This window comes from Aptenodytes forsteri, unplaced genomic scaffold (genome assembly GCF_000699145.1).
Source record: "Aptenodytes forsteri isolate BGI_AS27 unplaced genomic scaffold, ASM69914v1 Scaffold3, whole genome shotgun sequence".
NCBI classification, from domain to species: Eukaryota; Metazoa; Chordata; class Aves; order Sphenisciformes; family Spheniscidae; genus Aptenodytes; species Aptenodytes forsteri.
Window position 1 is genome coordinate 2,583,661 of NW_008795283.1, and position 12,395 is coordinate 2,596,055.

Genomic DNA, 12,395 nt, shown 5'->3' on the forward strand with positions numbered 1-12,395 from the left:
CTCGATCCCACTGTCTATGTCATTGATGAAGATATTAAACAGTACCAGTCCCAGTACGGACCCCTGTGGGACGCCACTCGTCACCAATCTCCATCTGGACATTGAGCCGTTGACCACTACTCTCTGGATGCGACCATCTAACCAATTCCTCACCCACATGATATCTAGCTGCTCCAAAGTTTGCTTCCTGTGTGTCTTGGAGACAAGATTGCTAAGTGGATGATGAGAATAAGCGTTCAGTGGTTTGTGCTGCCAGCAGTGTCTTGACCCAGCAGGGCGATGGAAGACCAAACTGGGTTCCCATCCTACTGGCATTCCTGCAGTCTGCTGAGATCCAGTTTCACTATATCTGTGCACATGTGGAGTGAAAAGTCACCAAGAGCATAATTCATGTGTTGTTATTGGGACTAATACACAAAAAGTTTGACCATCTGATCTCACGGGCTGGGTGTTATAAAGTATGTACGTGCTTGATGTTAGCTAGGGAAATAAACATAGAAGCCCATCACTAATAGACCTGGGCTCTTGGATCACTGTGTAAATAGACAAAATGTAAATGAGTTAATCAAATTAGCTGCATCCTTGAGCCAATGAATTGTACAATGCCTGATCTGCTTTTCAGTAACCTTTTAGATCTTTACTGTCTTGCAGAGCAGTCAATTATATTATCTGATCAGTTTTAGTGTCTGGAGTCAGCACATGATGAATAAACAGTGGGGAGAGACTGTATCTGTTTACATAAACAGCAGCAATAAAAAAATGAATTACTAGAGTTACATTTTTAGTGCCTGATCTTGGGGAAAATAAAAGCAGCTAAGCAATGTGCGTCTGACAAACCCAGCCAGGTAAATGCTACAGTGCTCTCCGTTATCAACAAAGCTCTAAGACAAACCCAAGCAAAACGAGAGTGAGGGAAAGGAAGTTATTTGGTCATATTGCCTGCAGGCTTTTTAAGATGAAAGAGAGGGTGATTGTCCTAGCCAAAATCAATGTAGATGGGAAGGGATTTGTCCTTCTTGGAGTAAGGTTAAAGGGAACCAGCATATTTTGTTCTCCACTTGCCTTTGATCCCTCCTTCATCAGGTTCCCTCTGCCCTCCTGCAGCCTTCTGACTCTTTCTGTGCCATTTTTATTGTTCTGCCTTGATTACTCTAAAGGCATGAGATTAAATGCATGTTTGAGAACTCTACCACAGCTGAAATCTTGAGCAAATAGCTGGGAAGAACTTGGCTCAAAGCCTAGCCTTTAGCTCTGGCAGTTGATGTGTGCTGAAGGGAAGTTGCCTTTTTTATGCTAGATCTCTGAAACCCATTTGTAGAATGTATAAACATGGCACCTTCCGAGATAGAGTATTTGCCTGGACTATTTCTGTGACTTGTTTCCTCCTTTATCTCTTCTTTCTCTTCCCTTTGGCTGATTCTTGCCCTTCTCCTTGGAGCCTATTTCCCCTCTTCCCCTTCCCTCAAAAACAAGCAAACAAACCAACCCCAACAGTTTGAATCATCCCTGGCTCTGCAGGGGACTTACCTTGCTGAGAAAGACATTGGAAAGGCTGCTGAGAAGCAGCCATCACAGTGGGTAGTAGATTAGAGGTCCACCTCCAGGTCTCTTCCAGCTCTAGGGAGTGATTAATGGCATCTCTGTTGTGCTTGCCTTTGGCGATGTTGTGTGTGTTTCTGTGCACACACACACAAATGTATAAGATAGAGAGGTGAACATCAGTCCAAGCTGCCAAGAGGTCTGCATTGTACCTCCTGTTTGGGCAGCATTCTTGTGCAGTTTTAGTGTTTTCTGCTCCTTCACAGAGGCTGTGTCTATGCTACAGACCCTGTATTGGCAGTGTATGCTAGCAAAAGGTAGCCAGTGTAGCTGCATGTTTTCCTCCCAAAAGTTAGCAACTTCTTTTGTCAGCACAGTTTTGTACTGAGTTTATGTTCCTACCTATTTTTCCTAGTCTAGCTATATTAGTGGAGCAAGCACAATTCTTTTCTGCCTACGTGCCCTGCCTAGCTGAAGTTGCTTGTATAGTCCAGGCCCCAAAATAAAAGGTGCAAGTCCACCCAGCCTTGGTGTCAGTGATTTTCTGACACCACAGCTACTTATTTGGTTAGATGGTTTCTATTCAGTGCAGGTCTGTCTGCTATTGTTCAGCTCACTGTAGATAAGATCTCGAGATTCAGCTCATGGTCTGCATGTGAGGGATATGCAGAAGATGGGGTTTCCCTTCCTCCTTTTACCGCTGACCGTAGCTCAACTGTGAGCCACATCTAAGGTCTTTTTATCAAGTACAATGGTTGACTGATGGCTCAGACACCCCCCTCATATACCGCAATCCATATAGAAACGTGATCTGTGTACTGCCGTGTTGGATGCATTTATTACAGATATTCCTGAAAACATGAGTTGTACCAATTGGATTTCTTTCCTAGTGTCTTCAACTCTGGCAGATATAGTAAGTGCTTGCTCTCTCTCGATTTTCCTCCCCCTCCATCTCCTTTCTCGATTGCTAGTTAATAGAAGATTTTTTTAATGTCATACTGCAATAATTGCCATGGCAACCTTGTGTGCTGCAAGGACTTGGAAATAGCTGGAGGAGGAGAGAAGATTCCCCATGTGAGTTAGGGTTGTGGTGAAAGGGGAGGAGCCGCGGTAGTCTTTAGTCAGCAAAAGCAGAGAACGTGCCAGGTGGGCATCTGTTTAGGGCAGGTTTGCTGTCTGCCACCGTTAAAACAACGTAATTCCTCCATGGTAAAACTATAGCTTTTGTCGCAGTTGGCCCAGCTAAAGCCTGGCAAGTTACAGCTCCACTTCATGTCTCTGCCATTTCTGTGTTCACGTAAGCAGAGTGGGAACCGAGGCACTTCTGCAGAACCTCATCTGAGTCAGTGGTCTTCCGGGGTGTGTGTTTCAGCTGTGGAAGGAATCAGGGAACAGGTGACTTGGCTTTTGTTTGCTCTGCTGCCTTTGGGTCCCTAAAGTGTGCCTGCAGCCGTGGTGCTGCAGTGCTGCACTGCGAGCCTTGGAGCTGCCAGGCCAGTCTTTACTACTTTATCCCTTTTCAGGGGAGTCAACTGAAACAAGTGATTTGAAATAATGATTAGCTGGTGTACAATGGGATGGAACTGAAAGCAGTGGAGTTTGGAGGAATTTCATGGGCTCAAGACCCTGTTGTAGTCTTGGACAACCCCCCAGGGAAACCTTATCTTTTGCACAAAGAAGCATCACATTTGTGATGAGCAGCTCCACTGCCCACCAGGGGTGAAGCTTTTCCCACAGGGAACAGGGTCTTGCTCAGGTTTAGCTCTGCTCATCTCAGAGCTAGTCCTGGACTTAGGTAGCTTGCTTTCAGTAGCACTATCTTTAGCTTCATTCCCCAATAGACTATGTGATCACACATCTTTCTTACATATGAAGTAGAACTCTGCTGGCTTCATTTAGTGAGTCTCCAGTTTCCCGCGTGTTAAGACTTCCAGCCCTTCCTTTGGGAGTGCCCAAGCCCAGTAAGTTTTCCCATCAGGAAACCTCTCCCAACTTCCAGCTTAAAATTTCTTTTTAACCTTTGGCAACATTGCTCCCGCTGTTACTTGCAAACTGATAGGAAAGCTATCTGCGGTGAGTTTGCTCCTCCCTTTCCTCCAGGAGAAGGCTGACAGATCTTCAGGCAGCTCATTCAGATGGGTCTGTGCTAAGGAAGGGTCTGTGTTTAATACTAAAGACTCTGTCAGGGTGTTAGCAATGCCATGGTGGTCATGGTCAGTGTAGGCTGAAATTTGGTACACAGTGGTGATGTTTCTACAGAAGTAGAAAATGGCACATGAGCAAGGGGAAAACTGGCAAGGGAGCTGCCACTTGGCATTTCTGGATGCTCCTGCACTTGAGTGAAAGAAAGGCTGTTATGTTTCCTTCCTAAATGGAGCTAAGGCCCTGTGAACAAGGTATATTATATACCAGCTAGTCTCACCTCCTCAAATAAGGCTTTTGGTTACAGTTTGGGTTGATTTCTGTGATTTCTCCACAGCAGGCACAGGAGACAAGTAGACTGAAGTTGAAATGGTACCAGCCTCTAATTCCATGGCATAGGGTGGTTCCTTGTGGCTGGAGGACAGTAAAAATCCCCTGCCTGTACCGCTGCTAAACTCTGAAGAGGTGGATATAGATATATCTGATGTAGTCACCATTGGAAGTGTATTATATAGGGATAAAGTACTATTTGACACTGAGATAGGGGCCTGTTACCATGTGTGACAGCTGCTGGTTTCATCACAGCATGCCCGTGCAACATTTCCTCACTTAATATTGTCTTGTCCCAGTGGATTAAATACAGATCACTGGTCGTGTCTGTTTTGATGGCCGCTGTGTGATTTACTTTGGTAGGTGAAACATTGACTACAGGAGACATTCATCCAAAGGAATATGATGCTGATATGTGAGGCCAACCTAATACATGCATTAATTCCTAGGGAAATGCTGCAGGAAACTGCTTTTCAGAATAGCTCGGTTTCCTAGTTTCATGAAGGCTGTAATCCGAGGGCTACATAATGACCAGTGCCATAAAGGAACTTTTCTGCATGCCCATACCCTGTCTGCCCAAGCCTGCCTAGCTTCATCTTTCATACTGGGTGGGTTCTGTCCTGGTTTTGGCTGGGATAGAGTTAAATTTCTTCCTAGTAGCTGGTATAGTGCTGTGTTTTGGATTTATCATGAGAATAATGTTGATAACACACCGATGTTTTAGTTGTTGCTAAGCAGTGTTTACACTAGTCAAGGACTTTTCAGCTTCTCATGCCCTGCCGGTGAGAGGCTGGGAGGGGGCACAGCCAGGACAGCTGACCCAAACTGGCCAAAGGGATATTCCATACCATATGACGTCATGCTCAGTATATAAACTGGGGGGAGTTGGCCAGGGGGTGGTGACCGCTGCTCGGGAACTGGCTGGGCATCGGTTGGCGGGTGGTGAGCAATTGCATTGTGCATCACTTGCTTTGTATATTCTATTATCATCATCATTATTATTATTTTCCCTTCCTTTTCTGTCCTATTAAACTGTCTTTATCTCAACTCACGAATTTTACTTTTTTTCTGATTCTCTCCCCCATCCCATGGTGGGGAGGGAGAGGAGTGAGCGAATGGCTGTGTGGTGTTTAGCTGCCTGCCGAGTTAAACCACAACAGCTCAAAGGAAACTGCCTGTTGATTACAGTTCAGGCACAGCTTAATCTTCCAAGTCAATGCAATAAGCAAAGGCACATGATCTCAAATAGAAAAGAAACAGAACATGGATGCCACTCTAGAAAGAAGGTGAAATAATTATATTCCTTATTTCCTAATTTTTAAGGTGGGTCTCAGTGTGAGTGGCACAAATGACAATATGGAGAGTACCACCCCATCCTTCCTCTCTCCCGAAAGACACTTAGCAAACATGGTACTAAACACTAGCAGTTTATGCACAGCCTTTCCTCCAGCAGAAGCCACCTGTCTCAACAGTAGAAACTGATAGTGCAAATGTCATTTGTCATCCATGAAGTGGATTGATCCTTCAGAATAACTAAGTAACATGGATATACAGGAATATAGGAACCAGGCTTGTATGAGGGTCTCTTACAGGTTGGTAGGTGTCTTGTTGCTGATCATTATGTTTGAATGCTGGAAACAATTTGCAGAGGTCTTTCATTTCCAGTGACATCTAGGTTTCATATTCTCTTGTGTGGCTCTTTAAAATCTAGTTACCTTTGTGGTATGACTCATGATGTGATAAGTCACATTTAACTTTGTTTAAGATTTGATTACTGTGTATTGATGTCTCTATCTGAAGTGCATCCTGCCACAGCAGAAGGTTTATATAGAGAGGAATAGAAATGTACTAAGGAAATTACAAGTCCTGTGCAGCGCCTAGGAGGAAAAGCAATACACGGACAAAATGGGTACTTTTATATATATTTATTTTGTTAAAACATTTCTCTTCCTCCCACTCAACTGGTGTTCAACAAACTACACTAGCTAAGGACAGCACCCATTACAGATGTTGTTACTATTTTAATATTGCTTAGATGTTCTAACAGATACACTGCTCTGCGGTTCTTTAAAATGGAAGTTGCAAAACTAATACAAGCATGAGATGTAAGTGTGAGATACGGCCATTTACTATCAGTATGATGTGAAGCTGATTTTACTTTAAACTAGGTTCAGGACGAAACGTATTATTCCTTCTTGTTGCAAGTGCATAGATTATACGTTAATTATATCATGAGTCTCCAGGCTCTGCTTTCAAAAGGAAGCTAATTATTTCATCCTGCTGCATGCGGATTCACGCATAATTTTGTCTGGACAGCACAGTTACCTGAACCAAACCAAGCACAATAGCTCTGTTTTGAGAGAAATGCTGCGTACCTTGTTACAAGTTGATGCTGATGTTCTGGCTCTGTTTCTTTCCCAGGACGATCCTCTCACTAATCTAAACACAGCTTTTGATGTGGCTGAGAAATATCTGGATATTCCCAAGATGCTGGATGCAGAAGGTAAAGTAGAACCCAGTGGCTTTTAACTTGTTTTTTCTCAAGAAATTTCCCACTTCTTCTAGGTGGACTTGTACAAGAATTCAGTAACCTCTGAATGCTCCCTCCATCACCATGTACTAAATGTATAGGGAAAAAGTTACAATAGAATAGTGAATCACCTGTTCTGCTTCCCTCTTCCTCCTGTGCCCCTCAGTCTTCTGAGTCTGGTGTGGAGATCTTAACCTGGGGTGGACACACTAGGCAGAGATGAGTAACAGCTGGCTATGTCCACTGCTGACTGAAGTGTTCCCTTTCAAGAATCGGGCTTAATACTGAGTTAATGTATGGTGTAGGACTGCGTTCCTTTTGCTCCAGAATGTTTTTTGTTTCTGGGCTCTTTCTGACATTGCTGGCGATCTTCCGACTGGGGGCATGATATTAGTATTATAAACTGCTTCTTCTTGACTACTCAGAAGTGTTGGGCATGAAGATCCCTCACTGACTAGGTCTGGAGACCAAGGCAGAGATGCATGTTGTTCAGAGGTGCTTTTGCTACTGACTGTGACTGCTTCCCTGAGGCCACTGGGACAGCAAGGATTACTTTTCAGAGCCTTGTCAGGACCAGCTTGGCAATAGACTTTGAAGACTGTAACTGGAGTACAAACAACGGCCTGAAATAGTTCACTGGTTGTTGGCTGTTTGCCTGAAGCCAGCTGGTTTCAATGGCAGAAGCTGTATATTTCAGGCTTGGTTTGGACAGGAGAAGCAGTTAAAGGCTTTTGTTAAATAAGGGAGTGAGAGGAACAAGGGGGAAAGGTGGGGATAGGACAGCTGAACCCAGTGAACCTGTATTTGGGTAACTAGGATGTTCATATTCTTAGGTAGTATTTCCCATCCCCAGGGATGAGTCTTGCTTTCCCTGCATTCATCATGCTGAGGTCACAAAAAATCATGAAGTTTCTGGAGTAGATTCAAGTGCTTCCTGCCATTCTGTAGGAAATAAAGCCACCTCCAAAATAAGTGGATATAGCTTCAGATCTCGGCAAAGCTAGCAGTGATGAAGAGGGCCCCTTTCAGGAGCTCCTATTGCTCTTTCCTGATCACTCTCCTCCCTCATGGAGTGGAGCTAATGTGCATTCCTCCACACCATTAATTCTGATCTCTGGAGGTGTTGAGTTTCCCCTGAAACTAATGAAAGGGCCTTTTGAAATTCAAGCCATCATTGTGTTGAAATGGAGGACGGGGGCATGGAAAGAAAGGGAGAAAGGATCTTTCCTGAAGAACTGCATGGAGGAATTGCAGTATAATACGTCTATAAAAGCCATGTCAGCCTGCTGCCAGTTTGGATTGATTCAGCCCACCATTCACAGTAGTGTTCTCAGGACGGGGAAATGCTGTGACACGAGACATGCTGACATATGGCTGCATTAGTCTGGCCAGACCCTGGAAGCAATTTTATCATGAGGGAGGGGAACCAGGAGGGTGATCCTGGCTTCTGAGAGACACATCTTCTGGGGAATGCTGGGAAGCCTTGTGGAGTTGCTATGACAAGCATATACCCCAGCAGGCCTCCTGGACAATTGTGGTTCTCCCTCTCCTTTGCTTTCCTCCCATCAGTTGATTATGCTCTTAACGTGAGGTTTTTTTTGACAGACATTGTTGGAACTGCCCGTCCTGACGAGAAAGCCATCATGACCTATGTTTCTAGCTTCTACCACGCCTTCTCAGGAGCCCAGAAGGTATCGCAGGATCCCAAGCTCCCTCCACAGAGCACACCTGGTGCCGTTGCTAATGTCCAAACCTTTTTTTCTTTCTCTCTCTCCTCTCTAGCTACGGGCATCTTTATTATTATGTTTTTGGTAGAGTTGGCTATTGGTTCAAAGTGGTGCCCCAGACATAATACGTGGGGCAAGGGAGCCAGGAGTCCCATTTCCCTATAGTCAGAGGTACTTTCAGTGGCACTTACGTATGCCAGCACCTTGGCATGCATGCAAATCCAAGCGAGTGAGGAGCTCTGCCTTCTCCATTTGCCTTCTGAACTGCTGCCCTGACGGCCGAGGACCTGCACCCCCTGTTCCTGGGGAATCTGAGCTAGGACGCTTGGTCTCACAAAGGTGGAGACCGCCACATAGATGCTCTGCTCAGCAGGACACTGCAGCCTGCCCCCACTGGAAACAATGCTGATACCTATTCACTTTTTTTTTCTTTTTCAAAGATGGAGGAACAGAGCTGACTTAGTGGTTTTTATGAAGGAGTCAATGAATACCCAAAGCTTTATCTTTTACCTTACATATGCTGCAGGTTTCTGCACCCTTGCTTCGAGGTCTGAACCTGCTGCTCTCTCAAGTTGTGCCACAAATTCAGTCCCAGTTCACCTGGGGCTTACAAAGCATGTCTAACGAGTACGTCCGTGGTGATTTTGCAAACACAGCGTTGCTTATCATGACTGGGATGCGTGTTTTTGTTCATTTGTTTCTTTTTTTCCTCTTTTCTCACCCACCATGCTGGAAAATGGGCAGTTGAGTCCTTGCTGTGTCTGGCTTAGCCATTTTCTTGTTGTTAATGGAGTCACTTAAGGAAAACATTTTGTGGGTGAAACCTTGTAAGCATCTCTCGCCAAAACCAAGCAGCTGCCGGTACTTCAGTGCCGTAGGAACAGGCAGTGTGTGTTGCAGCAGAGCAGATACACTGTAGAAAGTGCACTGCGTAGGAAGGCTCTGATCTCTAGCTCCTCGGCGTACAGAAAGGCCTTGAGCACAGGCATTCAAACCTCCAAACAGCCTATTTGCATCCTTGGGCCAGGCCCCCGGACCACAGCTGTGAAGGTGCAGAGCCCAGATCCTCAGCTCGGGATCCCCCTGGACTGGGGAGGTGGGAGGGAGGGGTGCCGCTTTGAGCCACAAGCCAACGCTGCTAGCCACCTTCTGATCCGAATTCCCAGCTCTCCGCATGGAAATCTGTTTGGCCTGTCCTGCAATGCATGATGGGAAGTTTTCTCCCCCTCTCTCACGCCACCCATGACTGTTTTGTTTTATTCTATGTGCTGCTTCTTACTTTATCCTTTCAACCTCTTTTCCTTCTCTGCACAGATATTATAGGCACGCTAAGGCCGGATGAGAAGGCCATAATGACCTATGTCTCATGTTACTACCACGCCTTCTCAGGGGCGCAGAAGGTGAGACTTTACTGCTAACAACCCCCTCCCCGCTCCCTGCCCTGCCCACTGTTCCTCTCCACCGAGGAACTGTGCCAGACCCCCGTCCGCCCCAGGGCGTTTGCAGGGAAGCCCAGCGCATCCAGCGATGCGCTTGGATGTGCCATCTGTAGTCTTGCTGGAGAAGTGATGTGAATGTCCTTTCAAACAGACTTGAGCTGCCCCTTCCCTCCAGTTTCACACCCCAGCGGTGGAGAAAGCATTTGGTAAAGCTGGCATCGAAAGATGAATTAATGTCTGCTCTGACAGAATCGGTACCCTTTCAGTGACTAGTGGGCATCATCCTGGCCAGGCGATGCGCCTCCAGAAGTACCACAATCAAATGAGCCTAGTCCAGGAAATCACAGCCTGACCCCCTTGAGCTGCTATCCTGCCTTCCACACTCAGCCCCCACTAGGTCAGTGGTCTTTTCCTAGACTGAATCATCTGTGAGCTGGTTACATAGCACTTTTGTGCTCCAGCCACAAAGTCCATTCCTACCAGGCCTTAAGCTTTCCCAAACTCACATGCTTCTCCATTCCTTGCTTCTCCCTGGTCATTCTCCTTTGTTTCCCAAACTGCCTCTATGTTTTATTTCTCTTTCCTCTGCTTTGCCCATTTCCATAACTTCAGTCCTTCTTTCTCTGCTTCCTCTTTACTCCAAAGTCTCTGCCTGACATCGGGACATTAGTCCTCAGAGGAACCAAATAGTCACAGTTCGCCTTTGGGCAAACTTCCTCCAAACCAGCAATTTCCCTGCAATCTTTTGAACAGAAGAAAAAGGTCCATCCTTTCCTCCCATGCCATAGCCTGGCTGGGCTGTATCCTTTCCACAAGATCACTGCTAATTTCAGATTGTAGGCTTTGGAACAATAAAATCCAAAGTTCAAGACTGCATTCTTCATGTTATGAACAGATGTAAAATCTCCCTGTTTCTCCCTGCCACAACTTCTTTCTCTCACTAGGCCTTTTCTATTTGAGACACAGTCCATGCGTTGCCCAGCTTGAGGGCTAACTTGACTCCAGGAAGAGTGCATCTCTTTTGTACAAAGCAGTGCTGATGGTCGCGGCGTTGATGCAGATACCGTGCTGATGCTGGCTTTCAGAGGGCAAACATAGGCAGTAGGTTCCAGGGAGCAGTTCTTTAGCTCAAGCTATTTGTTCTTTGCCCTGTTTCATATAAATTACGTGATGCTGTCTTGTTTCCAAGGAACTGGGAATATGTCCCACAGCAGTGTAGTAGACTTGCCCGTTTGGCATAGTTTGTGTAGTCATGACTTTTCCACTAGGATCCTGCTTTGTGAAAAGTTCAAAACCCTAAAGACCAGGCTGCAAGCTCCGGCCAGCTGATACTTGCTCAGGAAGACTGAGAACTCAAGCCAGCCCAGTGATAAGGCCTGCTGTTTGCTAGGTGCCCCTGAGGGACTGCTCCATGCTGTCTGCTTAACCCAAAGAACTCCAGATTGAGAAAACAGCAAACCACAATATAAGGAGGGTTGTGGCCTGCCGCAGGAGCAGCCATGCCCCTCGCCAATCCCTTCCTCTTCTCTCTGCACCCATTCCACGATTTGGAAACCTGCTGAGCAGGTCCCATGCTCTCATCAGCAGTTTAGGTGGATGTTACGTCTCCTGGGATAACTGAAAACAACCTTTTACTGCCTCAACACCTGAACCAAGTAGCTGGGGCAAGAACCTAGAGATGGAGCTTCTCAGTTATGAAAGCTTCAATCCCATGTAGTCAAACTGGCTTATAGGGAAGATTAAAGATTGAATCATTTATTAATTTTTTAGCAATCCTGATGGGCCAGCAACTCAACTGTGCCCTGGCAGGAGGGGCACAGCTCCTTTTTGGAGCTGCCCTAGCTGTACGTTAGCCAGCTGCTGAGTGACACAGATTCAAACCCCCAGGCAAGTGCAAAGTGATTACTGAGTGCAAGCCCCAGCCCAGATTGTAATGTGTTGCTGCCTCACGCACGGTTAGGTGACTTACTGTGATATCGCTCCATTTTTCATTCAGATTTTTCATTACTACCACCAGTCCTGAAGGGGAAGTCCCATGAGCTGCTTTCTGCTTCTTTCACTCTCTTATACTGAGCCTTTGAAGGTACAGGGTCCCCAGCCTGACTTGTGTGTGTAGATGGCTGCTTTTTCTTTACGCCATTTTTTTTACATACATATATATATATATTTATAGGTATACTTGCTTTGGTTGGTTTGCTTGTTTTCTAACCGCTTCTGACTTTCACACTAAATGCATGCAACTACTGGTTGGCTTAATATTTTGTAAACTTGATTTCTGGGGTGAAAATTTCTAACTAACGTTTTACCATTCTATTAAGAGATTGTGTTTGGCATACAGTATTCTGAGGTGGTCCTCTGAGGCCAGAGGACAGCAACAGGCAGGCATCTTCCCTACATAGCACACTGTGGGAATGCCTTCCTTTTATCATCCTCCTCAGCAAAGAGACCTGGACCCATGAGCTAGAGAGACAACTAACTCCACTTCCACCCTAAGCAGTCCAAGTCAGGGTTGAGAAGTACAGAAAAGACAAAAGGCAGAGAAATTACTGCTACTTTGGCTATTCTTTGGCTATTCAGATTTCCATTTTGAGTCCACCAAACAGCACATGCATATCACGCAGCAGTGTGGTATCGAGCAGAATGCCCTGGGCTTGCCCTCCCCAAAGTCTCTGAGTAAGTAGTATAATG

General features: G+C 45.7%; 1 protein-coding gene across 3 annotated transcripts in view; it reads left to right on the forward strand.

The window, feature by feature from the left end:
- Window positions 1-12,395, forward strand: part of ACTN1 (actinin alpha 1) — a 50,418-nt gene that overhangs the window by 17,300 nt on the left and 20,723 nt on the right. For all 3 annotated transcript variants that reach the window (XM_009279293.1, XM_009279291.1, XM_009279292.2), the window contains exons 6-7: window positions 6,433-6,514; window positions 8,147-8,232. In XM_009279293.1, coding sequence (XP_009277568.1) covers window positions 6,433-6,514; window positions 8,147-8,232 — 168 coding nt within the window. The remainder of the gene's footprint in view (window positions 1-6,432; window positions 6,515-8,146; window positions 8,233-12,395) is intronic.